A 27,218-nucleotide genomic window follows, 5' to 3' on the forward strand; every position below is an offset into this window, starting at 1 on the left:
TCCAAAACGGAGGACTTTCGCTTCATGCCCCGTCAGCTCACTGGAATTCCAAGAAACATGGCCGAAACGTGAATAATGTTTTACCTGCGAGGGTTGTAGCGTCCTGCTGGGCTTTCTCCAGGGTGCTCTGAGAACTCCTCAACTCCTCACTGACTTCCTCCAGCCTCCTCTGCAGCATCTGCTCACTCTCAGCATGACTGGCCTGATAGACAGATAGATAGTATTCTGTGATACTGCAGTGTGACAGCATGCTCAGGGTAAGTTATGACATTCATCCATCCACAATATGCCATTTAGCAGAATATTTTTCTCCAAAAGCAACTTATAGTCGTCATGTGTGCATACATTTTTACATATGGGTGGTCACGGCGGGAATCGAACGCACGACCCTTGGCGTTGCCAATCTGTACCGGCTGAGCCTCTATTTGTTATGGTCTCGCTATCTGCATGGCTGGCATGATTATGGAAGCAGGGGGCACTGTTACTCACCACCAGAGGGCAGCAGAAGATAAATACAATTTCTCTTCTACATTATCCAGCTACAGAGTTAGTATGAACTATAAAACTGAGGAGTGAGACAGAGCAACACAGACGCTAACCACACTGCTCGCGTTACGTGCGCGAGCGTTGCAACATAAATGTACACATACGTCATTCAAATCATTTCATCCAAACTGCTCGCGCGCGCGCGCCAACGATCATCTGCGTAGTCAGGCCCTAAAATAGAACTTGGTTCCATTTGTGACACTTGACGCGCTGCAAGTTCCGCCGCTCCCATCTCCTCATTGGTTTTTAGGAACATATACCCACGTGGGTGATTGAAAGATGAACTGCGGTCCACACTCCAGTCCAGTTGGTGGTGGTAATGCACCTTAAAGTTGGTTGCCAACTGCCATATATATTATGTCCAAAGAAGAAGACTGAAGGAGGAGAGATTACTAGAAATTAACTAGGTTTACCCTTTTACCTGTGGATTAATTGTCGGAGTAGAGGACCTTGTGCATTTCGGGTAATATAACAACCCAATGTTTATATCCCAGGACAAATTAGCTAGCAACAGCAAGCTAGCTAGCTACATTTCCATGAATGTTTAATGCGTTTCGACCGGTCCCCAAGTTAATATAGTTGGTTCAGAGTTGGTTTTGATATTTCAACCTGCGTGTCCTGATCGCGTCTGGGGCAGATGGACAAAATCAACATGCTTGCGATGGCGGACGCAGTCGGCGTGTAACGATACTGACACAGCGTAAAGAGCCTGGGACGTCTACATTCACTAATAGCACTTTTATTACATTCAGATGATAAACTTCAGGACTGGTCCAGGAAGAGGTCATAGTTAAAATGATTAAACAACATGTGGTCCTCTGTAGCTCAGCTGGTAGAGCACGGCGCTTGTAACGCCAAGGTAGTGGGTTCGATCCCCGGGACCACCCATACACAAAAATGTATGCACGCATGACTGTAAGTCGCTTTGGATAAAAGCGTCTGCTAAATGGCATATTATATTATTATTATTATAACATGAAGTCTTCACTATCAGGAAGTAAAGGACCGACTCACTCCCCACATTCCATGATAACACACACAAAACAGCATTCCATTAGAATGTAGCTAACGTACTAAAAACACAGCTGGGTGTGTTAGCATTTTAAACACTGTGCAGGGCAGGAAGGTGCAAATGTCAAGAATGGAGCCAAGAACTAACCCTGCTGTATGAGTCTAGTAATAGTATTAGTCGTATTCGCCGCAGTAGTGGCAGTCTTCGCAGTAGTAGTAGTCATAGTAACAGTAGTAGTAGTAGTAGCCGTAGTAACAGTAGTAGTAGCCGTAGTAACAGTAGTAGTAGCCGTAGTAACAGTAGTAGTAGCCGTAGTAACAGTAGTAGTAGCCGTAGTAACAGTAGTAGTAGTAGTATCAGTCATAGTAGATTCCATATAGCAAACAGTCTGATGTACAGTATACAGTCAGTTCCACTAGATGACGGCCATTTTGCAGACAGCTTATGCAGAATGGAGTCCTGCTTTGCTTGGGCACGTAGCACACATTCCATCTGGTGCTGAGAGAGAAAAGCATTTCCCTTACAGCCAGCAGCCAGCCCCCCATTATTGTGTGGTTGCATTCCAGTCCAACACACAGCTCTGTGATTACAAACCCCATCAGAGATCCAGCCCCAATCACCGGCGCTTTGGAGGGGTGAGGGGGCCCAGCCGATAGATACGGGTTTAGAGGGGGGGGGAACCAGCCAGTAGATAAGGGTTGAGAGAGAGAAAGAGAGGCAGAGCGAGAGAGAAAGAAAGAGACGTGAATAGAATTGACAGAGCGAGAGTACTTTGATGACAATAGGGTGATCAATTGAGAGTCACAGAATTGGAGTAGTTTAGACTCCAGCCCTCATTTTACATTTACATACATTTTAGTCATTTAGCAGACGCTCTTATCCAGAGCGACTTACAGTTAGTGAATACATTTTTTTTATACTGGCCCCCCGTGGGAATCGAACCCACAACCCTGGCGTTGCAAACGCCATGCTCTATCAACTGAGCTACATCCCTGCCGGCCATTCCCTCCCCTACCCTGCGCCACCCATGAGTCTCCCGGTCATGGCCGGCGGCGACAGAGCCTGGATTCGAACCAGGATCTCTAGTGGCACAGTTAGCACTGCAATGCAGTGCCTTGGGGGGGGGGGGGGGGGACCAGACGAGGCTCTCAGCAAACTGCCAGCCTCCAGCCCACTCTCCAGATGTTGTCATCAGTCTGACCGTGTGTGTGCTCTCTCCAGTCCTGCCTGTAGTAAAGACAGTTTTCTCTACAGGAGACACCAGTCCTGCCTGTAGTAAAGACAGTTTTCTCTACAGAAGACACCAGTCCTGCCTGTTGTAAAGACAGTTTTCTCTACAGGAGACACCAGTCCTGCCTGTAGTAAAGACAGTTTTCTCTACAGGAGACACCAGTCCTGCCTGTAGTAAAGACAGTTTTCTCTACAGGAGACACCAGTCCTGCCTGTAGTAAAGACAGTTGTTTCTCTACAGGAGACACCAGTCCTGCCTGTAGTAAAGACAGTTTTCTCTACAGGAGACACCAGTCCTGCCTGTTGTAAAGACAGTTTTCTCTACAGAAGACACCAGTCCTGCCTGTAGTAAAGACAGTTTTCTCTACAGGAGACACCAGTCCTGCCTGTAGTAAAGACAGTTGTTTCTCTACAGGAGACACCAGTCCTGCCTGTTGTAAAGACAGTTTTCTCTACAGAAGACACCAGTCCTGCCTGTAGTAAAGACAGTTTTCTCTACAGAAGACACCAGTCCTGCCTGTAGTAAAGACAGTTGTTTCTCTACAGAAGACACCAGTCCTGCCTGTAGTAAAGACAGTCGTTTCTCTACAGAAGACACCAGTCCTACCTGTAGTAAAGACAGTTTTCTCTACAGGAGACACCAGTCCTGCCTGTTGTAAAGACAGTTTTCTCTACAGAAGACACCAGTCCTGCCTGTAGTAAAGACAGTTGTTTCTCTACAGAAGACACCAGTCCTGCCTGTAGTAAAGACAGTTTTCTCTACAGGAGACACCAGTCCTGCCTGTAGTAAAGACAGTTGTTTCTCTACAGAAGACACCAGTCCTGCCTGTAGTAAAGACAGTTTTCTCTACAGGAGACACCAGTCCTGCCTGTAGTAAAGACAGTTTTCTCTACAGGAGACACCAGTCCTGCCTGTAGTAAAGACAGTTTTCTCTACAGAAGACACCAGTCCTGCCTGTAGTAAAGACAGTTTTCTCTACAGAAGACACCAGTCCTGCCTGTAGTAAAGACAGTTTTCTCTACAGAAGACACCAGTCCTGCCTGTAGTAAAGACAGTTTTCTCTACAGAAGACACCAGTCCTGCCTGTAGTAAAGACAGTTTTCTCTACAGAAGACACCAGTCCTACCTGTAGTAAAGACAGTTTTCTCTACAGGAGACACCAGTCCTGCCTGTTGTAAAGACAGTTTTCTCTACAGGAGACACCAGTCCTGCCTGTTGTAAAGACAGTTTTCTCTACAGAAGACACCAGTCCTGCCTGTTGTAAAGACAGTTTTCTCTACAGGAGACACCAGTCCTGCCTGTTGTAAAGACAGTTTTCTCTACAGAAGACACCAGTCCTGCCTGTAGTAAAGACAGTTGTTTCTCTACAGAAGACACCAGTCCTACCTGTAGTAAAGACAGTTGTTTCTCTACAGAAGACACCTTAGCCTCCAGCCCTCTCTTGATGTTCTCATCAGCCTGAAGGCTCTCGCTCTTCTCCCCCAGCTCCTTGGTTAGCCTGGCACAGTCCTGTCTCAGCTTGGTCAGCTCTGCATTCTGTCTGAGAAGAGACATTTTACATTTGAGTCATTTAGCAGATGCTCTTACTCAGAGCAACGAAGAGTTAGTGCATTCATCTTAAGATATCTAGGTGAGACAACCACATATCACAGTAGTAGCAAGTACATTTTCCCTCAATAAAGTATTTATCAGAAAAGTCAGTGCTACTAGGAAAAAAGACAAGTGCAGGTATTGTTTTGTTTTTCGCACAGTGGGAAGAGAAGAGTAGATACCTCAACCCACAGTAGACGTCACAGTAGACACCTCAACCCACAGTAGACTTCACAGTAGACACCTCAACCCACAGTAGACTTCACAGTAGATACCTCAACCCACAGTAGACACCTCAACCCACAGTAGACTTCACAGTAGATACCTCAACCCACAGTAGACTTCACAGTAGATACCTCAACCCACAGTAGACTTCACAGTAGACACCTCAACCCACAGTAGACTTCACAGTAGACACCTCAACCCACAGTAGACTTCACAGTACACACCTCAACCCACAGTAGACTTCACAGTACACCTCAACCCACAGTAGACTTCACAGTAGATACCTCAACCCACAGTAGACACCTCAACCCACAGTAGACTTCACAGTAGACACCTCAACCCACAGTAGACTTCACAGTAGATACCTCAACCCACAGTAGACACCTCAACCCACAGTAGACTTCACAGTAGATACCTCAACCCACAGTAGACTTCACAGTAGATACCTCAACCCACAGTAGACTTCACAGTAGACACCTCAACCCACAGTAGACTTCACAGTAGACACCTCAACCCACAGTAGACTTCACAGTACACACCTCAACCCACAGTAGACTTCACAGTACACCTCAACCCACAGTAGACTTCACAGTAGATACCTCAACCCACAGTAGATACCTCAACCCACAGTAGACTTCACAGTAGACACCTCAACCCACAGTAGACTTCACAGTAGATACCTCAACCCACAGTAGACACCTCAACCCACAGTAGACTTCACAGTAGATACCTCAACCCACAGTAGACTTCACAGTAGATACCTCAACCCACAGTAGACTTCACAGTAGACACCTCAACCCACAGTAGACTTCACAGTAGACACCTCAACCCACAGTAGACTTCACAGTACACACCTCAACCCACAGTAGACTTCACAGTACACCTCAACCCACAGTAGACTTCACAGTAGATACCTCAACCCACAGTAGATACCTCAACCCACAGTAGACTTCACAGTAGACACCTCAACCCACAGTAGACACCTCAACCCACAGTAGACTTCACAGTAGATACCTCAACCCACAGTAGACTTCACAGTAGACACCTCAACCCACAGTAGACTTCACAGTAGACACCTCAACCCACAGTAGACTTCACAGTAGATACCTCAACCCACAGTAGGCTTCACCCTAGTAATCCTAGACCTAGAACATAATGCATTTGATCTGCAGTTCCATTTCCACTCTCAAAACACCAGATTCTGGCTTATTCTGAAACTTATTCTTCATAGTGGCAAATGCTAAAACATTTAGGGGCTGAGACAAAGGACAGGGAGAGCCACCTACTTGCTGTCTGGCTGGTGGCCTGGTTCAGGGGTTAGGGTTAGTGTTCAGGGTAGGAGCAGACACCTACTTGCTCTCTGCTTGGCTGGTGGCCTGGTTTAGGGTTAGGGGTTACGGTTTAGGGTAGGAGCAGACACCTACTTGCTCTCTGCCTGGCTGGTGGCCTGGTTCAGGGTTAGGGGTTAGGGTAGGAGCAGACACCTACTTGCTCTCTGCCTGGCTGGTGGCCTGGTTTAGGGTTAGGGTTTAGGGTAGGAGCAGACACCTACTTGCTCTCTGCCTGGCTGGTGGCCTGGTTTAGGGTTAGGGGTTACGGTTTAGGGTAGGAGCAGACACCTACTTGCTCTCTGCCTGGCTGGTGGCCTGGTTTAGGGTTTGGGTTTAGGGTAGGAGCAGACACCTACTTGCTCTCTGCCTGGCTGGTGGCCTGGTTCAGGGTTAGGGGTTAGGGTTTAGGGTAGGAGCAGACACCTACTTGCTCTCTGCCTGGCTGGTGGCCTGGTTTAGGGTTAGGGGTTAGGGTTTAGGGTAGGAGCAGACACCTACTTGCTCTCTGCCTGGCTGGTGGCCTGGTTTAGGGTTTGGGTTTAGGGTAGGAGCAGACACCTACTTGCTCTCTGCCTGGCTGGTTGCCTGGTTTAGGGTTAGGGGTTACGGTTTAGGGTAGGAGCAGACACCTACTTGCTCTCTGCCTGGCTGGTTGCCTGGTTTAGGGTTAGGGGTTACGGTTTAGGGTAGGAGCAGACACCTACTTGCTCTCTGCCTGGCTGGTGGCCTGGTTTAGGGTTAGGGGTTAGGGTTTAGGGTAGGAGCAGACACCTACTTGCTCTCTGCCTGGCTGGTGGCCTGGTTCAGGGTTAGGGGTTAGGGTTTAGGGTAGGAGCAGACACCTACTTGCTCTCTGCCTGGCTGGTGGCCTGGTTTAGGGTTTAGGGTAGGAGCAGACACCTACTTGCTCTCTGCCTGGCTGGTGGCCTGGTTTAGGGTTAGGGGTTAGGGTTTAGGGTAGGAGCAGACACCTACTTGCTCTCTGCCTGGCTGGTGGCCTGGTTCAGGGTTAGGGGTTAGGGTTTAGGGTAGGAGCAGACACCTACTTGCTCTCTGCCTGGCTGGTGGCCTGGTTTAGGGTTTGGGTTTAGGGTAGGAGCAGACACCTACTTGCTCTCTGCCTGGCTGGTTGCCTGGTTTAGGGTTAGGGGTTACGGTTTAGGGTAGGAGCAGACACCTACTTGCTCTCTGCCTGGCTGGTTGCCTGGTTTAGGGTTAGGGGTTAGGGTTTAGGGTAGGAGCAGACACCTACTTGCTCTCTGCCTGGCTGGTGGCCTGGTTCAGGGTTAGGGGTTAGGGTTTAGGGTAGGAGCAGACACCTACTTGCTCTCTGCCTGGCTGGTGGCCTGGTTCAGGGTTAGGGGTTAGGGTTTAGGGTAGGAGCAGACACCTACTTGCTCTCTGCCTGGCTGGTGGCCTGGTTTAGGGTTTGGGTTTAGGGTAGGAGCAGACATCTACTTGCTCTCTGCCTGGCTGGTTGCCTGGTTTAGGGTTAGGGGTTACGGTTTAGGGTAGGAGCAGACACCTACTTGCTCTCTGCCTGGCTGGTTGCCTGGTTTAGGGTTAGGGGTTACGGTTTAGGGCAGGAGCAGACACCTACTTGCTCTCTGCCTGGCTGGTGGCCTGGTTTAGGGTTAGGGTTTAGGGTAGGAGCAGACACCTACTTGCTCTCTGCCTGGCTGGTGGCCTGGTTCAGGGTTAGGGGTTAGGGTTTAGGGTAGGAGCAGACACCTACTTGCTCTCTGCCTGGCTGGTGGCCTGGTTCAGGGCGTCTCTGAGAATAGAGTTCTCTTGCTGCAGACGAGCCAGCTGGGCGGTGGGACCAGACTCCAACTGCTCCTGAAGACCGAGGACCTGAGAGGAGGGGATTTCACTTTGGACTTACTTTTTGAATGCTGTGGCAATCTTTACATAATTAATTTAAATCCAATAAAGCACATTCAATTCAACTGAGAGAAAGGCACAGAGGCCGACACGGACAGAGGCCGACACTGACAGAGGCCGACACGGACAGAGGCCGACACGGACAGAGGCCGACACGGACAGAGGCCGACACGGACAGAGGCCGACACGGACAGAGGCCGACACGGACAGACTGTCCTGGTCCTATTCTCATGTACATCAGTACCTTGGCGTTGAGTTTCTGTGTCTGGGCTACGTGGTCCTGGTAGGAGGCCTGCATACGAGCCTGCAGGGCAATCATCTCCTGCTCCCTGGACGAGAGCTGGGAACTCAACCTGGTCTCCACACTGGCCACCTTCGACTTCTCAGCCAACAGCTCCTATAGAGAGGAGAGAGACGCCACACTGTCAGACAGCTCCTATAGAGAGAGAGACACCACACTGTCAGACAGCTCCTATAGAGAGAGACACCACACTGTCAGACAGCTCCTATAGAGAGAGACACCACACTGTCAGACAGCTCCTATAGAGAGAGACACCACACTGTCAGACAGCTCCTATAGAGAGAGACACCACACTGTCAGACAGCTCCTATAGAGAGAGACACCACACTGTCAGACAGCTCCTATAGAGAGAGAGACACCACACTGTCAGACAGCTCCTATAGAGAGAGAGACACCACACTGTCAGACAGCTCCTATAGAGAGAGACACCACACTGTCAGACAGCTCCTATAGAGAGAGAGACACCACACTGTCAGACAGCTCCTATAGAGAGAGAGACACCACACTGTCAGACAGCTCCTATAGAGAGAGAGACACCACACTGTCAGACAGCTCCTATAGAGAGAGAGACACCACACTGTCAGACAGCTCCTATAGAGAGACACCACACTGTCAGACAGCTCCTATAGAGAGACACCACACTGTCAGACAGCTCCTATAGAGAGACACCACACTGTCAGACAGCTCCTATAGAGAGGAGAGAGACACCACACTGTCAGACAGCTCCTATAGAGAGGAGAGAGACACCACACTGTCAGACAGCTCCTATAGAGAGGAGAGAGACACCACACTGTCAGACAGCTCCTATAGAGAGAGACACCACACTGTCAGACAGCTCCTATAGAGAGACACCACACTGTCAGACAGCTCCTATAGAGAGAGACACCACACTGTCAGACAGCTCCTATAGAGAGAGACCACACTGTCAGACAGCTCCTATAGAGAGAGACACCACACTGTCAGACAGCTCCTATAGAGAGAGACACCACACTGTCAGACAGCTCCTATAGAGAGAGACACCACACTGTCAGACAGCTCCTATAGAGAGAGACACCACACTGTCAGACAGCTCCTATAGAGAGAGACACCACACTGTCAGACAGCTCCTATAGAGAGAGACACCACACTGTCAGACAGCTCCTATAGAGAGAGAGACACCACACTGTCAGACAGCTCCTATAGAGAGAGACACCACACTGTCAGACAGCTCCTATAGAGAGAGAGACACCACACTGTCAGACAGCTCCTATATAGAGAGAGACACCACACTGTCAGACAGCTCCTATAGAGAGAGAGACACCACACTGTCAGACAGCTCCTATAGAGAGAGAGACACCACACTGTCAGACAGCTCCTATAGAGAGAGACACCACACTGTCAGACAGCTCCTATAGAGAGAGAGACACCACACTGTCAGACATCTCCTAAAGAGAGAGAGACACCACACTGTCAGACAGCTCCTATAGAGAGAGACACCACACTGTCAGACAGCTCCTATAGAGAGAGAGACACCACACTGTCAGACATCTCCTATAGAGAGAGACACCACACTGTCAGACAGCTCCTATAGAGAGAGAGACACCACACTGTCAGACAGCTCCTATAGAGAGAGAGACACCACACTGTCAGACAGCTCCTATAGAGAGAGAGACACCACACTGTCAGACAGCTCCTATAGAGAGAGAGACACCACACTGTCAGACAGCTCCTATAGAGAGAGAGACACCACACTGTCAGACAGCTCCTATAGAGAGAGAGACACCACACTGTCAGACAGCTCCTATAGAGAGAGAGACACCACACTGTCAGACAGCTCCTATAGAGAGAGAGACACCACACTGTCAGACAGCTCCTATAGAGAGAGAGACACCACACTGTCAGACAGCTCCTATAGAGAGAGAGACACCACACTGTCAGACAGCTCCTATAGAGAGACACCACACTGTCAGACAGCTCCTATAGAGAGAGACCACACTGTCAGACAGCTCCTATAGAGAGAGACACCACACTGTCAGACATCTCCTATAGAGAGACACCACACTGTCAGACAGCTCCTATAGAGAGAGAGACACCACACTGTCAGACAGCTCCTATAGAGAGAGAGACACCACACTGTCAGACAGCTCCTATAGAGAGAGAGACACCACACTGTCAGACAGCTCCTATAGAGAGAGACACCACACTGTCAGACAGCTCCTATAGAGAGAGACACCACACTGTCAGACAGCTCCTATAGAGAGAGAGACACCACACTGTCAGACAGCTCCTATAGAGAGAGAGAGACACCACACTGTCAGACAGCTCCTATAGAGAGAGAGACACCACACTGTCAGACAGCTTCTATAGAGAGAGAGACCACACTGTCAGACAGCTCCTATAGAGAGAGAGACACCACACTGTCAGACAGCTCCTATAGAGAGAGACACCACACTGTCAGACAGCTCCTATAGAGAGAGACACCACACTGTCAGACAGCTCCTATAGAGAGAAACAGTGGTCCAACTCATCCATGGGGAGTTCTATTGTATGTGGCTAAATAAGCAGTCTTTCAGAGATATTCTCAATGTGTGTAAGTGTGTGTTTTACCTTTGTGTCTGTGTGTTCCCCTGCTGAGTTCTCAGAGTATGTTCTTGGCGGTTGTGGCGTCCCCTTGCTCAGTGTGTGTGTGGTGTGTGTGTGTGTGTGTGTGTGTGTGTGTGGTGTGTGTGTGTGTGTGTGGTGTGTGTGTGGTGTGTTACCCTGCTGATTTCTCTGAGTCTGTTTTTGGCTGCAGTAGCATCCTCCTGCTGATTGGCCAGCTGTTTCTGATTCTCCTCCAACTGTCTCTTCATCATAGCCACCGGGTCACCCTTCTGAGTAGCCTGAGTAGCACACACACACACAGTGTCACCATAAACATCAGCATCTGCAGTGAGAGTCTGTCTGACCCTTGACCCCCCCTGCTCATGCATTTATACAGTATTTTAGTCATTTAGCAGATGCAAATTAGGGTTAAGTGCCTTGCTCAAAGGCACAGACAGATTTTTCACCTAGTCGGCTCAGAGATTCGCAACCAGCAAACTTTCGGTTACTGGCCCAACGCTCTTAACCGTTAGGCTACCTGCCGCCGACAATGTGTTTGTGTCCCGTCCCATACCACCCCAGCTCCAACCCCTTTGAAAGACGTCTCCCAGTCCCCGACCGGATTGTACCATGTGCCAGGTGTCCTGCCAGATTCCCTACCCGCCACTCCAAGCCTGACATGTGTCAACCCCCCTTCAACCGCACAGTGGTATCTCCCATCCCGGGTCATATAATCCCCCCCACACCCACGGTCCTACCATGTGCCAGGTGTCTTGTCTGATGCCAGCCTTGTCAGAGAGGATGTCTAGAAGGCGCTGGGCCTCTCCCTGCCTGAAGACCATACTGCTTACAGTAGAGACCAGGGCTTTATAGGGCAGGTACAGGGGGGAATCCACACCAGACTCCACCACTACAGAGAGAGAGAGAGAGAGAGAGAGAGAGAGAGAGAGAGAGAGAGCGAAAGAGAGCGAGAAAAAGAGGGGGAGAGAGAGCGAAAGAGAGCGAGAAAAAGAGGGGGAGAGAGAGCGAAAGAGAGCGAGAAAAAGAGGGGGAGAGAGAGCGAAAGAGAGCAAGAAAAAGAGGGGGAGAGAGAGCGAAAGAGAGCGAGAAAAAGAGGGGGAGAGAGAGCGAAAGAGAGTGAGAAAAAGAGGGGGAGAGAGAGCGAAAGAGAGAAATGGGGATACACATGTTCTTACAGGTCAGATGCTGCTACAGCCAAGGAGAAGACACATCATCACATTCTCTTACCACCAATGAAAACACACATTAAGCCTAAGTCCTAAAACAATGAAGACAGACCTGACATCCTTCCCCATTTCCTTACTGAAAAAAAGCTCTCACCAATGTTGGCAGAACTTGAGGGGTAAAAGGTCACGTGGAATATTCCTACTGTCTGATAGGTCTGCCATCGTAAGAGTGTGGGTTCTCACACTGCCTGCAGGCTAGAGCTGGGTTAGTAACAGGGGGAGGGAACTTCCTGCACTGCCTGCAGGCTAGAGCTGGGTTAGTAACAGGGGGAGGGAACTTCCTGCACTGCCTGCAGGCTAGAGCTGGGTTAGTAACAGGGGGAGGGAACTTCCTGCACTGCCTGCAGGCTAGAGCTGGGTTAGTAACAGGGGGAGGGAACTTCCTGCACTGCCTGCAGGCTAGAGCTGGGTTAGTAACAGGGGGAGGGAACTTCCTGCACTGACTGCAGGCTAGAGCTGGGTCAGTAACAGGGGGAGGGAACTTCCTGCACTGCCTGCAGGCTAGAGCTGGGTCAGTAACAGGGGGAGGGAACTTCCTGCACTGCCTGCAGGCTAGAGCTGGGTCAGTAACAGGGGGAGGGAACTTCCTGCACTGCCTGCAGGCTAGAGCTGGGTCAGTAACAGGGGGAGGGAACTTCCTGCACTGCCTGCAGGCTAGAGCTGGGTCAGTAACAGGGGGAGGGAACTTCCTGCACTGCCTGCAGACTAGAGCTGGGTCAGTAACAGGGGGAGGGAACTTCCTGCACTGCCTGCAGGCTAGAGCTGGGTTAGTAACAGGGGGAGGGAACTTCCTGCACTGCCTGCAGGCTAGAGCTGGGTTAGTAACAGGGGGAGGGAACTTCCTGCACTGCCTGCAGGCTAGAGCTGGGTTAGTAACAGGGGGAGGGAACTTCCTGCACTGCCTGCAGGCTAGAGCTGGGTTAGTAACAGGGGGAGGGAACTTCCTGCACTGCCTGCAGGCTAGAGCTGGGTTAGTAACAGGGGGAGGGAACTTCCTGCACTGCCTGCAGGCTAGAGCTGGGTTAGCAACAGGGGGAGGGAACTTCCTGCACTGCCTGCAGGCTAGAGCTGGGTTAGCAACAGGGGGAGGGAACTTCCTGCACTGCCTGCAGGCTAGAGCTGGGTTAGCAACAGGGGGAGGGAACTTCCTGCACTGCCTGCAGGCTAGAGCTGGGTTAGTAACAGGGGGAGGGAACTTCCTGCTCTGCCTGCAGGCTAGAGCTGGGTTAGTAACAGGGGGAGGGAACTTCCTGCACTGCCTGCAGGCTAGAGCTGGGTTAGTAACAGGGGGAGGGAACTTCCTGCTCTGCCTGCAGGCTAGAGCTGGGTTAGTAACAGGGGGAGGGAACTTCCTGCACTGCCTGCAGGCTAGAGCTGGGTTAGTAACAGGGGGAGGGAACTTCCTGCACTGCCTGCAGGCTAGAGCTGGGTTAGTAACAGGGGGAGGGAACTTCCTGCACTGCCTGCAGGCTAGAGCTGGGTTAGTAACAGGGGGAGGGAACTTCCTGCACTGCCTGCAGGCTAGAGCTGGGTTAGTAACAGGGGGAGGGAACTTCCTGCACTGCCTGCAGGCTAGAGCTGGGTTAGTAACAGGGGGAGGGAACTTCCTGCACTGCCTGCAGGCTAGAGCTGGGTTAGTAACAGGGGGAGGGAACTTCCTGCACTGCCTGCAGGCTAGAGCTGGGTTAGTAACAGGGGGAGGGAACTTCCTGCACTGCCTGCAGGCTAGAGCTGGGTTAGTAACAGGGGGAGGGAACTTCCTGCACTGCCTGCAGGCTAGAGCTGGGTTAGTAACAGGGGGAGGGAACTTCCTGCACTGCCTGCAGGCTAGAGCTGGGTTAGTAACAGGGGGAGGGAACTTCCTGCACTGCCTGCAGGCTAGAGCTGGGTTAGTAACAGGGGGAGGGAACTTCCTGCACTGCCTGCAGGCTAGAGCTGGGTTAGTAACAGGGGGAGGGAACTTCCTGCACTGCCTGCAGGCTAGAGCTGGGTTAGTAACAGGGGGAGGGAACTTCCTGCACTGCCTGCAGGCTAGAGCTGGGTTAGTAACAGGGGGAGGGAACTTCCTGCACTGCCTGCAGGCTAGAGCTGGGTTAGTAACAGGGGGAGGGAACTTCCTGCACTGCCTGCAGGCTAGAGCTGGGTTAGTAACAGGGGGAGGGAACTTCCTGCACTGCCTGCAGGCTAGAGCTGGGTTAGTAACAGGGGGAGGGAACTTCCTGCACTGCCTGCAGGCTAGAGCTGGGTTAGTAACAGGGGGAGGGAACTTCCTGCACTGCCTGCAGGCTAGAGCTGGGTTAGTAACAGGGGGAGGGAACTTCCTGCACTGCCTGCAGGCTAGAGCTGGGTTAGTAACAGGGGGAGGGAACTTCCTGCACTGCCTGCAGGCTAGAGCTGGGTTAGTAACAGGGGGAGGGAACTTCCTGCACTGCCTGCAGGCTAGAGCTGGGTTAGTAACAGGGGGAGGGAACTTCCTGCACTGCCTGCAGGCTAGAGCTGGGTTAGTAACAGGGGGAGGGAACTTCCTGCACTGCCTGCAGGCTAGAGCTGGGTTAGTAACAGGGGGAGGGAACTTCCTGCACTGCCTGCAGGCTAGAGCTGGGTTAGTAACAGGGGGAGGGAACTTCCTGCACTGCCTGCAGGCTAGAGCTGGGTTAGTAACAGGGGGAGGGAACTTCCTGCACTGCCTGCAGGCTAGAGCTGGGTTAGTAACAGGGGGAGGGAACTTCCTGCACTGCCTGCAGGCTAGAGCTGGGTTAGTAACAGGGGGAGGGAACTTCCTGCACTGCCTGCAGGCTAGAGCTGGGTTAGTAACAGGGGGAGGGAACTTCCTGCACTGCCTGCAGGCTAGAGCTGGGTTAGTAACAGGGGGAGGGAACTTCCTGCACTGCCTGCAGGCTAGAGCTGGGTTAGTAACAGGGGGAGGGAACTTCCTGCACTGCCTGCAGGCTAGAGCTGGGTTAGTAACAGGGGGAGGGAACTTCCTGCACTGCCTGCAGGCTAGAGCTGGGTTAGTAACAGGGGGAGGGAACTTCCTGCACTGCCTGCAGGCTAGAGCTGGGTTAGTAACAGGGGGAGGGAACTTCCTGCACTGCCTGCAGGCTAGAGCTGGGTTAGTAACAGGGGGAGGGAACTTCCTGCACTGCCTGCAGGCTAGAGCTGGGTTAGTAACAGGGGGAGGGAACTTCCTGCACTGCCTGCAGGCTAGAGCTGGGTTAGTAACAGGGGGAGGGAACTTCCTGCACTGCCTGCAGGCTAGAGCTGGGTTAGTAACAGGGGGAGGGAACTTCCTGCACTGCCTGCAGGCTAGAGCTGGGTTAGTAACAGGGGGAGGGAACTTCCTGCACTGCCTGCAGGCTAGAGCTGGGTCAGTAACAGGGGGAGGGAACTTCCTGCACTGCCTGCAGGCTAGAGCTGGGTCAGTAACAGGGGGAGGGAACTTCCTGCACTGCCTGCAGGCTAGAGCTGGGTCAGTAACAGGGGGAGGGAACTTCCTGCACTGCCTGCAGGCTAGAGCTGGGTCAGTAACAGGGGGAGGGAACTTCCTGCACTGCCTGCAGGCTAGAGCTGGGTCAGTAACAGGGGGAGGGAACTTCCTGCACTGCCTGCAGGCTAGAGCTGGGTCAGTAACAGGGGGAGGGAACTTCCTGCACTGCCTGCAGGCTAGAGCTGGGTCAGTAACAGGGGGAGGGAACTTCCTGCACTGCCTGCAGGCTAGAGCTGGGTCAGTAACAGGGGGAGGGAACTTCCTGCACTGCCTGCAGGCTAGAGCTGGGTCAGTAACAGGGGGAGGGAACTTCCTGCACTGCCTGCAGGCTAGAGCTGGGTTAGTAACAGGGGGAGGGAACTTCCTGCACTGCCTGCAGGCTAGAGCTGGGTTAGTAAACCGACAATTATGGATGAAGACCGTCATTAAAATAAATTAACTGTCATAACTGTTTATAACAAATAAAATAACGAACAGCTGACTGAAAGACGGGTCGGCCGTGCATTCATGCGGTTGAGTCCGTGTCCCGGGGTAACATGGACTTTTACAACGTGATGAAACTTTGACTTTGTTGCTCCTTGCTGAAACAAGGCTTTGGTAAGCCTAACCCTAACCCCCCCCCCCTGCAGCCTAGGTCAAAAATACCCTAGCAGCACATGTAGTCAGGAACGATTATAAGGGTGACCGCGGTCATTTGTCTGACCAATAACAGTCATCCATAATTCCATGACCTTCCCTAGTGGGCAGCCCTGGGTATTTTATTAGGTTTGACTGATATTTTGCAGAAATAAAAAAAAGTTGTCTCTGTGGGATGTTTGAGGGGTAAAAGGCATAAATTAGGGCAAAACATGTGTAATACTAATGTCTAATAAGCTTAATATGTCTGCCATCATAAGGCTGTGGGTAAATTCCCATGCCCCCGGGGCAGGGCATGGGGTGGGGGAACTGGGCAGCTGTACCCCAGACTGAGTGGGCGTCGGGTCAGAGACGGCCCTCTGGAAACCAGAGAAACAGCCTACTGTCTGAGTTACTGGGAGGCTATGTCAGCTAACAACATCGCCAGTGCTGTGCACAAGGGCACACACACACACACACACACACACGCCTCAGACAGTTTGTCATCGTTGCAGTAGTGGCACATTTCCACTGACGATTTACCCCAGTGCTTTACCCAAAAGGCTCAGACTTCTCTGTTTCCGTGTCTCACTGGGCCATGGCTCCAGCGGACCAGAGGGGAATACTACAAAGCAGGATCAATGAGTTAGCCAGCTAACTTTGATAAACAACCAGAAATAACTGCTGATTTTCTGGTTCATTAAGAAATCTAAACTTAGATATGTGTTTTTTTGGTTGTTGAGTCAATTAGACTATGCACATTTCATAAAATAAAACGTTATTTCAGAATATTTAGAGACGTTATCTGGCTAACGCATTGATCCTGCTTTGTTCTATAGCCCTCAGCTTTTACATAACAAATGGCCAACTGAAATGTAACTTCTCACAAAGCAACCATCTTGAATGATGCAGAGGTTGTTGATTCTGCTAGCCACAAGTCATTAGTGTGTCACACGCCTGGTGGAAAGACAATTACACTAGAGCTGACATTAACATAAAACACTGGTGGCACCTTGGTGTGGGGGTAAGTCTAGAAGGAAATGCATCATAGAAGTACTACAGTATTGCTTGTGTTATGGCTAAAGTAGTTCCTGCCATCCATTCAAACATAGAGAGATATTTTGTAACATCCTGACTAGCAGTTTCCTCAATCCCTGTGTCACACAACATGACCCATAGAAGGAAGAATGGCATCTTGAAATGTACAACTACAGACAGACATTGAACATACTATACATTTGCAAGATTCTCATTTCCAGACTAAATATAAAAAGCGGTCAATAATTTTTTTTTTTTTAAAGTATTTACTATTTGAACATGTAACCTTAAACATTTATAGACTGTTCATAATACTAGCAGACTACTTCACCGTAATGAGAAAACAGCTAAGCTATGTTCTGCAGTGTAGAGCATACGGCTCTCTGCAGATAGGATTAGGATACAGACTATATTTTACAATTAAGCAATAAGGCATGAGGGGGTGTGATATATGACCAATATACCACAGCTAAAGGGCTGTTCTTAGGCACGACGCAATGCGGAGTGCCTGGATACAGCCCTTAGCCGTGGTATATTGGCCATATATCATAAACCCCCCAAGATGCCGTATTGCTATTATAAACTGGTTACCAACGTAATTAGAGCAGTAAAAATAAATGTTTTGTCATACGGTCTGATATACCACGGCTTTCAGCCAATCAGCATTCAGGGCTCGAACCACCGAGTTTATAATCCTAGATAAACACTAAACAACTTATTTAGAGTAAATAAATCATATTCAATTTTCAATCCATTCCAAAAATTATACCAATAGCCTAGTAGTTAGAAATGGAACCTACATATGCTGTATTATCAACAGTTATGCTGCTCTAGTTATGGGACATAATAACTAGGATGTAAAATGATTGAAATTAATTGAAAATAGACAAAATTCCTTACCAGACTCAGCCTTCTTCTTGGAGGATGCCTTCTTCTTGGAAGGATCCTGTGCCTTGGCTGCAGTCTGCTGGGAGCCCACCGGGGGCACTGCCATCACAGGGACCTCCTTGTTGACAGCCACCAGGACTGGGGCAGGCTTGGAGGGGGCCATGGGGGCTGGGGCAGGAGCAGGCTTGGAGGGGGCCATGGGGGCTGGGGCAGTCTTGGAGGGGGCCATGGGGGCAGTCTTGGAGGGGGCCATGGGGGCTGGGGCAGGCTTGGAGGGGGCCATGGGGGCTGGGGCAGGCTTGGAGGGGGCCATGGGGGCTGGGGCAGGCTTGGAGGGGGCCATGGGGGCAGTCTTGGAGGGGGCCATGGGGGCAGTCTTGGAGGGGGCCATGGGGGCAGGCTTGGAGGGGGCCATGGGGGCAGGCTTGGAGGGGGCCATGGGGGCAGGGGCAGGCTTGGAGGGGGCCATGGGGGCAGTCTTGGAGGGGGCAATGGGGGCAGGAGCAGGCTTGGAGGGGGCCATGGGGGCTGGGGCAGGAGCAGCCAGGGCTGGCTCTACCTTAGCCATCTTCTTCTCCTTCTTCTTCTTTGGAGCAGGGGCAGGTGACGCCTCTACAGCGGTGGGAGCAGGGGCAGGGGCAGGGATTGGTTCGGGAGCAGAAGCAGTAAATGGTTCTGGGGTTAGTTCAGGCTCGGCCACTGGGACATCCTCTCGTTCTGATTCTGGCAGCTTCTCATTGGGCTGGTCTTCCTTCTTCTTACCCCGGTTCTTCTTCTCAGACGCCTTAATGATAATAAGAATACATTTAATTTAGTATTACTTTTTATTATACAACAATCACAATGTGCTACATTATGTGCATTAAAACACATGCCCCATTATCGGTAATCAGATTTTCATACGGTCATACCGTTTCTGTACCATACCAGGGAATACAGTTTTACAGGAAGTGCACAAAAAATAATTTTAGGCAACATACATCTTGATGCAGGAAGTGACTGAATGTCTCTTCTGTAACCAAGAAGCTCAATCTTGAAATCCAGCTAGCGAGTTAGCAAACAAATGCATAGCTGGAGTCCTGAGCTGGATATCATTTATTTGACACATCTTCGATCGTTAACTTCTAGTTATAAGCAGTGGTGTAGCACGCAGCCCGGGCGAGACGCTATTGACAATCTCTTGAGCGGTTATAGACTTGAGACCTGTGCGCAGCAATAATGAGTGGTTTACATTGGAGCTGCTTCTAAATGGATATTTAGACCTTTTTTTGGACACACCAGTCATAACGGGAGTAAATGAAGATAGTTTCTCATCGAAACTCAATATTTGGTGAGTAACAAACTTATTTTGACATTCTAACACCTACAGAACGGTCTAGTGGGAGTTCGAGTCGGAGCTTCCTGGGTGTTCGAGAGGAGACGTCATACTCCTCGTCAACATTTAGGTAGAGGTAAGTTCTCATCTTACCTTCTCCTTCTTCTTGTCCTTCTTGGTCAGCTGTCCTGGAGGCGCCATCTTACCCAACTCTCTGCGCTGCTTGGCCAGGGCCTCCTCATACGAGGTCTCCTTCATGGAGAAGGAGACAACATATAACCGTTCACATAAGACATTATCACCCCAACAACAACAACAGTGTGGCTCAGTTGGTAGAGAACGGTACTTGCAATGCCAGCGTTGTGGGGTCGATTCCTGCTGGGGCCACCCATTCGAAAAATGTAATGCACGCGTGAATAAGTCGCTTTGGATAAAAGCGTCTGCTAAAATGGCATACGTTATCATTACCAACAACAGTTAGCCTACCTTCATGGAGAAGGTGGAGACCAGAACGATACCGAGGGCTGAGATGACCATGAAGCCTCCAAATACCATGATGCCCAGCGTCTGAGGGTCATACAGATCCATGATGACCACAATGGCAGGTTAGCTGTCCTGTTGGATGGAGGAGAAAAACAGAAATTAAATCAGAATTGTATTTAACCTTTATTTTTAAATCCGTAGCCCAGTGGTTAGTGTGTCCACCCTGAGATTGGAAGGTTGAGGGTTCTATCTCTGGTCGAGACATACCAAATACTCTAAAAATGGGAGCTGATGCATCGCCTTTTGGCCCTCCGCATTAAGGAGATGGGTTGAGGGCAAGGCCCTCTGACAGACCAGCGTCCTGTCCAGGGGGGTGTACTTGCGCCTCAGTCCAGGGGGGTGTACTTGCGCCTCAGTCCAGGGGGGTGTACTTGCGCCTCAGTCCAGGGGGGTGTACTTGTGGGACCATTTCAAAAGAGATACAGCCGAGCTCCGACTTTGAATCTTCTTTGAGTTACAACTTTTAGTCCTAGCTGGCTCTGGCAGTAGTAATAACCTGATTACTGAGCAAGGCAAGGGAGTTCCACAGGGAGATGGAGACAGTTAACTCCGAAGTTGACTTTACTCGCAAGTTTAAAGTACAACGTTTGTACCTCAAGTTTTATTAGTTGTATGTACATGTGTATTGGAGAAGTGGGGACGGGTGGCAAGTGTATAAATGTTGCAGTATACAGTGCATTCGGAAACTATTCAGACCCCTTCCCTTTTCCCACATTTTGTTACGTTACAGCCTTATTCTAAAATGGATAAAAATTATTCCCCCCCCCCCCCCTCAATCTACACACAATACCCCAGAATGACAAAGTGAAAACAGGATTTTAGAATGTTGGCAAAAAAAAAAAAAAAAAATGAAGAAAACAGAAATACCTTATGTAAATAAGTATTCAGACCCTTTGCTACGAGACTCAAAATTGAGCTCAGGTGCATCTTGTTTCCATTGATCAACCTTGAGATGTTTCTACAACTTGATTGGAGTCCACCTGTGGTAAATTCAATTAATTGGACATGATTTGGAAAGGCACACACACTGGTCTATATAAAGTCCCACAGTTGACAGTGCATGTCAGAGCAAAAACCAAGCCATGAGGTTGAAGGAATTGTCCGTAGAGCGCCGAGACGGGATTGTGTCGAGGCACAGATCTGGGGGAAAAAATTGCTGCAGCATTGAAGGTCCCCAAGAACAGTGGCCTCCATCATTCTTAAATGGAAGAAGTTTGGAACCACCAATCGGGGAGGAAGGGCCTTGGTCAGGGAGGTGACCAAGAACCCAATGGTCACTGACAGAGCTCCAGAGTTATTCTGTGGAGATGGGAGAACCTTCCAGAAGGACAACCATCTCTGCAGCACTCCAGCAATCAGGCCATTATGGTAGACTGGCTAGACGGAAGCCACTCCTTAGTAAAAAGGCACATGACAGCCCGCTTGGAGTTTGCCAAAAGGCACCTAAAGGACTCTGACCATGAGAACAAGATTCTCTGGTCTGATGAAAGCAAGATTGAACTCATTGGCCTGAATACCAAGCATCAAATCTGGAGGAAACCTGGCACCATCCCTACGGTGAAGCATGGAGGTGGCAGCATCATGCTGTGGGGATGTTTTTCAGCGGCAGGGACTGGGAGACTAGTCAGGATCGAGAGAAAGATGAATGAGCAAAGTACAGAGAGATCCTTGATGAAAACTTGCTCCAGAGTGCTCAGGACCTCAGACTGGGGAAAGGTTCACCTTCCAACAGGACAACGACCCTAAGCACACAGCCAAGACAACGCAGGAGTGGCTTCGGGACAAGTCTCTGAGTGTCCTTGAGTGGCCCAGCCAGAGCCCGGACTTGAACCCGATCAAACATCTCTGGAGAGACTTGAAAATAGCTGTACAGCGACGCTCCCCATCCAACCTGATAGAGCTTGAGAGGATCTGCAGAGAAGACTGGGAGAAACTCCCAAAATACAGGTGTGCCAAGCTTGTAGTGTCATACCCAAGAAGACTCGAGGCTGTAGTTGCTGCCAAAGGTGCTTCAATAAAGTACTGAGTAAAGGGTCTGAATACTTATGTAAATGTGATAGTTTATTTGTAATAAATTAGCTACAATTTCTAAAAACCTGTTTTGCCTTGTCATTATGGGGTATTGTGTAGATTGATTAGGGGAAAAAACCAATTTAAATCAAATTTTAGAATAAGGCCGTAATGTAACAAAATGTGGAAAAAGTCAAAGGGTCTGAATACACTGTAATAAGAGTCTGGTAGCAGCAGTGGTCATGTGTATGTAGCATGAATGTGTATGTGTGTGGATGTCTGTGTGGGTGTGTGCTAAGGTGCGGAGAATCAGAGCAAGTGGTCAGTCCAATTCAAGTGTTCAGCAGTCTGATGGCTTGTAGATAGAAACTGTCTCGGAGCCTGTTGGCATCAGACCTCATGCTCCAATACCGTTTGACCGACAGTAAGGGAGACAACAGCTCGTGGCTGGGGTGTGTGGGATCCTTGATGCTGCTTGCCTTCCTCAGGCACCGTTTCGAGTAGATGTCCTGGATGGGTGAGAGAACGGTCCCATTGATGTACTGGGCTGTTTTCGCCACCCGCTTGAGGGCCTTGCAGTCGTGGACGGAGCAATTCCCGTACCAGGCCGTGATGCAAGCGGGCACGATGCTATCAATGGTGCAGCGGTAGCATTTGGAGAGGACCAGGGGCGGACTGCCGAATTTCTTCATCCACCTTAGAAAGTAGAGACGCTGTTGCGCCCTCTTGACAACAGTGGTGGTGTTGTTGGTCCTTGACAAGTTCTCAGTGATGTGGATGCCGAGGAACTGAAAACTTGTGGCATATTCCCTCCTCTGCTTCCTAAATGCAACTATTTTGTTTTGCTGACGTTGAGGGAGAAGTTGTCGTCATGACACCACAATGACAGTTCACTTACCTCCTCCCTATAGGCGGACTCATCGTTGTTGGTTATCAGAACTACAACCGTGGCGTCATCAGAAAACTTGATGGAGTTGGTGTCGTGCAAAGCCACGTAGTTGTGGGTTAACAGGGAGTACAGCAGAGGACTGAGGACACAACCCTTGGGGGGGGGGGGGGGGGGCTGTGTTAAGAGTCTGTGTCGAGGAGGTGCTATTGCCAATCCTGACAGCCTGTGGTCTGCCCGTCAGGAAGTCCAGGATCCAGTGGCAGAGTGTGGTGTCCAGACCCAGGGCTCTGAGCTTGGTGTAGAGCTTGGAGGGAACAATAGTGTTGAACGCTGAACTGTAGTCAATGAAGAGCATTCTCACATAGGTGTTCCTCTTGTCCAGAGGTGTTAGGGCTGTGTGACCAGTGATAAAAATGGCATCTTCCGTGGATCTGTTGGAGCAGTGGCCAGATTGGAGTGGGTCCAGCGTGCCTGGTATGGTGGCCTTGATGTGGGGCCATGACCAGCCTCTTGAAGCACTTCATGATGACGGAGGTGAGCGCGATGGGGCGATAGTCATTCGGGCATGTCACCTTGTTTTCCTTGGGCCCTGGGATGATGGTGGTCTCCTTAAAGCAGGTGGGGACTACAGGTTGAGACAGGGACAGGTTGAAGATGTCCAATAAGACGCCCGCCAGTTGGTCAGCAAACACAGAGGATGCGGCCAGGGATGCCATCTTGGCTGGCGGCTTTGTGAGTTTTCACTCAAGAGTTTTCCTAACGTCAGTCTTGGAGTGCGAAAGCACCTGTTCGACCGGAGCAGCGAGAGTCTTCCTGGATCGCTCGGGAATTGTCTGCCTCAAAGCGAGCTTAGCATGTGTTGAGCTCATCTGGGAGGCAGGCGTCGGTGGGCACTGCACAGCTAGATCTGCCTTTGTAGTCTGTAGTCCTTGCCACATGCGACGCGATTCTGAGTTGTCGAACATCAATTCAAGTTGAGTATTGTCGCATCCCTAATGGATTTGCGGAGCTCGTACCTGCTTGCCTTGTACCCGTTGCACGCCACCAAGTCATCTGGGTTCGTTCTGCTGACGTTGAACGCTGCAGTACGGGCTCTTAGCATTGTACAGATATCTCCGTTGCTGCTTGTAGGCAGGGGAGTATGAACAGAGACGTGATCTGATTGGCCGAAGTGGGGGAGGGGGATGGCTTTGTATGAGTCACAGATGTTTGTGTATACATGGTCAAGCACACTGGATCCTCTTGTGGGCCAGGATACACATTGGTGATATTTTGGGGAAATGAGTTTGACGGGCTTGGTTAAAGTCACCCGTGACAATAAAGACTTATTCTGGGTGAGAGGATTCTTGCTGGCTAAATTCTCTTGTACAGTTTGCTAAGTGGTGTTAGCTTGTGGTGGTACGTACCCAGCTGTGATAACACACGCGAATTCCCTCGATATATAGTGGGGTCAGCATTTTGGCATCAGAAACGCCAGTTCGGGTGAACAGGAGCTCGCAATGTTTTCGTCGTCGGTACACCAGGAATTGTTTATGAGGAAACACTAACAACTCTTACCAGAAGCCGACGTTCGATCCATTTGGAATATGGAGAAGCCGTCTGGTTGAATAGCAGAGTCTAACGTATTGTCCCAGTATCTGGGATTCCCTACATAAGAGGGCTCAATGAGACAAGTTGTTATAGACTGCAAAATGTTGGAAGAAACTAAACCCAGCATGGCAAATTAAATGGATGAATTATGCTTGAAAGCTCTTTGCCACCCAAGCTTAACATAGGCCTATAAAACATTGAGCAGTAAGGGCTAAATTAAGGCTTGGTGGAATTAACCATTTGGCAAACTACACAAAGTGTGTAGAGGAATTTAAGCAGTGAGTCATGTCAAGAGCCTCTTCATTTGGATGGGAAGCAAGGCTACAGACAGAGCAAACAGATTGTGGGCCTCTATCTTGTAGAAAGGAAAGGCAACACACACTGCTTTTGGTGCCACCTACCTCTGAAGAAAAGCATTTCATGCAGCTCACCAGAGCTGAGTACCGGCACCTCAATTTCTACTGCTTGAGCTCCTGTTCCTCTTATAAAATATACTGTATGTTCAAAAGTATTGTGGGAGCTCCTGCACCTAAATATAAACAGTACAGGCACCCAAAGTGAGTAAAATGTAAAATGTATCGGAACCTATTTCAGTCCACGTCAAGCACTGCATGCAGAGAGAAATGCAAACCTCAGTCGTTAAGGAAAACAATATATTACTCCACATCCCTTTCCAATCCTTCCTACTCTCTCTCTGCCATCAGAAGCTCTTCCATTCCCTAGCTCTCCACTACAGAATGTCGCCTATGCAAATACCCATATTCACTAACAAGTGCTTGGCATAATGTCAACACCCCAACGCTCTGCTCAAGTCTGTCTGGACATCCCAGAGGGACTCTCTCCCTCCCTGGACAGAGCAGTGACTGAGGGGGGCTAGCTACCCCCAACCCTCTGACTCCCATCCCTACAATACATGACGCGGCATAATATTGTGAGAAATACTTCCAAATATTATGCATTCAGCAAGTACTGAAAATTGTTGTCATTAAACGCTGTGACCTAAAAAAAATAATATATTTTGACATAGCGTGTGAAATGGAAAAGGAGAAGTGTCATCATTTATGTGGAAATCGAAAATAAAGTTAGCTACAGAGTTTCTATTTTATAGCTCTGTAGCTAACTTCATCACATCTCAGGAGTTGAGAATTAACGTTAACTAGGTTAGGTTACAACAAGCTAGCTAGCTGGCTGGCTTGCTAGTTAGTCTCATAGCTAGTTACGTTAGTTTAGCTACTACAGTATTGTTACAAAATTGCTAAATTGTCAGCTGCTGTCTAATAAGAATCACATAGCTAGCTAACCCGGTTTCAAATAGCTACGGTCATCATTAACGTTAGCCAGCTAAGTTACCTACCTTGTTAGTCTGACTTCAAGAGCTCTTCAAAATTCCTACCTTCTTTTATTATTTTTATCTGCTGATGTAACTACACCACTTCTGTAGGCGGTTGAAGAAGCACGGATTTTGTCGTTGAATTTCTTTCAATCTGGTGTAAAATATGCTGCTATTTCCGCAAATTCTCTTTCTCAGTCAGTCCGTCTGGGAATCCTATTTCTTTCAATGGAGTCGTGGCACTTTGAGCTGGCGAGACGCCGGACAACCGGCCAGTTTTATGCGCCGGGCCGGTCTCATGTCCCACATAGGTATTCCACAAGATTCCTAATTGGCTAGTGGAATGTGCTTCTGGGAGTTGTAGTTTAAATACTAGTTGAAGTGTAATGGTTTAAGCGGTCAAAGCTCGTTCTTAAAACTACAACAGATGTGGCGGGTGGACACGCATTGCGAGGATGTAGGAATCGTCATCACTGATTATGTTCACGCCCCTTTGTGGACGCATCTGAAATTGAAAAATGTCAAGGTAGCTATGCAGGTCTGTTTCAAGATCTCCAGAGGTGTAGATTTGCTCTGCGACAAAGGATAGGATGGAGAATTCCAAGTCAGATATTGAATTCCATGGAGAATCGGACTATAAAACAATCCTATGTCTCTTTGAGTAGCCTATGTCTGATCAGATGAAGTAGTTTTGAAGTGGTGGTGGTGGTGAATATAATAGAGTAACTTTATTTTCCCCAGAGGGACCCGGGTGAGTTGCCCATGATTATCCCCATCCTTGTTTCCTCAGTGGTGTAAAGTACTTAAGTAAAAATACTTTAAAGTACTACTTAAGTAGTTTTTTTTAGGGTATCCGTGCTTTACTTTACTATTTATATTTTTGACTACTTTTACTTTTACTTCACTACATTCCTAAAGAAAATAATGTACTTTTTACTCCATAAATTTCCCTGACACCCAAAAGTACTGGTTACATTTTGAATGCTTAGCAGACAGGAAAATGGTCCAATTCACACACTTATCAAGAGAACATCCCTGGTCATCCCTACTGCCTCTGATCTGGCGGATCTCCTAAACATAAATGCTTTGTTTGTATATTATGTCTGAGTGTTGGAGTGTGCCCCTGGCTAGCCGTAATATTTTTCTTTATTTTTTTATCATGCTGCCTGGTTTGCCTAATATAAGGAATGTGAAATGATTTATACTTTTACTTTTACTTTTAATACTAAAGTATATTTTAGCAATTACATTTACTTTTGATACTTAAGTATATTTAAAACCAAATACTTTTAGACTTTTACTAAAGTTGTATTTTACTGGGTGACTTTCACTTTTTCTTGAGTCATTTTCTAATAAGGTATCTTTACTTGTACTCAAGTATGACAATTGGGTATTTTTTCCACCACTGATTTCCAGGCAACCATCTGAATAAGAACTGAAAACCTTGACAACCTGTCTTTCATCTGTCATGCTGAGGGAGAGAAATTAGAGCTGTCGTTGACACCACTGCAGCTCATCCAGACTTAGGCTACACAAGAAGTGGCCATCAATCAATCAAATGTATTTTATAAAGCCGTTGTCACA

General features: G+C 49.2%; 1 protein-coding gene across 1 annotated transcript; it reads right to left on the reverse strand.

The window, feature by feature from the left end:
- Nucleotides 1–37: 37 nt before the first annotated feature.
- LOC311100924 (uncharacterized protein) lies at nt 38–25,891 on the reverse strand (the record flags this gene model as incomplete). The annotated part of the gene is made up of 10 exons (XM_084141904.1): nt 25,698–25,891; nt 19,759–19,887; nt 19,426–19,524; nt 17,970–18,741; nt 11,441–11,592; nt 10,859–10,981; nt 8,064–8,216; nt 7,671–7,789; nt 4,176–4,329; nt 38–202 (listed from the first exon to the last, which is right to left on the reverse strand). The coding sequence occupies exons 2-10, from the start codon at nt 19,858–19,860 to the stop codon at nt 38–40; spliced, it is 1,839 nt and encodes a 612-aa protein (XP_083998030.1). The 5' UTR covers nt 19,861–19,887; nt 25,698–25,891.
- Between the last annotated feature and the right edge of the window lie 1,327 nt (nt 25,892–27,218).

Source organism: Coregonus lavaretus, assembly GCF_964263955.1.
Source record: "Coregonus lavaretus genome assembly, chromosome: 25".
NCBI lineage: Eukaryota > Metazoa > Chordata > Actinopteri > Salmoniformes > Salmonidae > Coregonus > Coregonus lavaretus.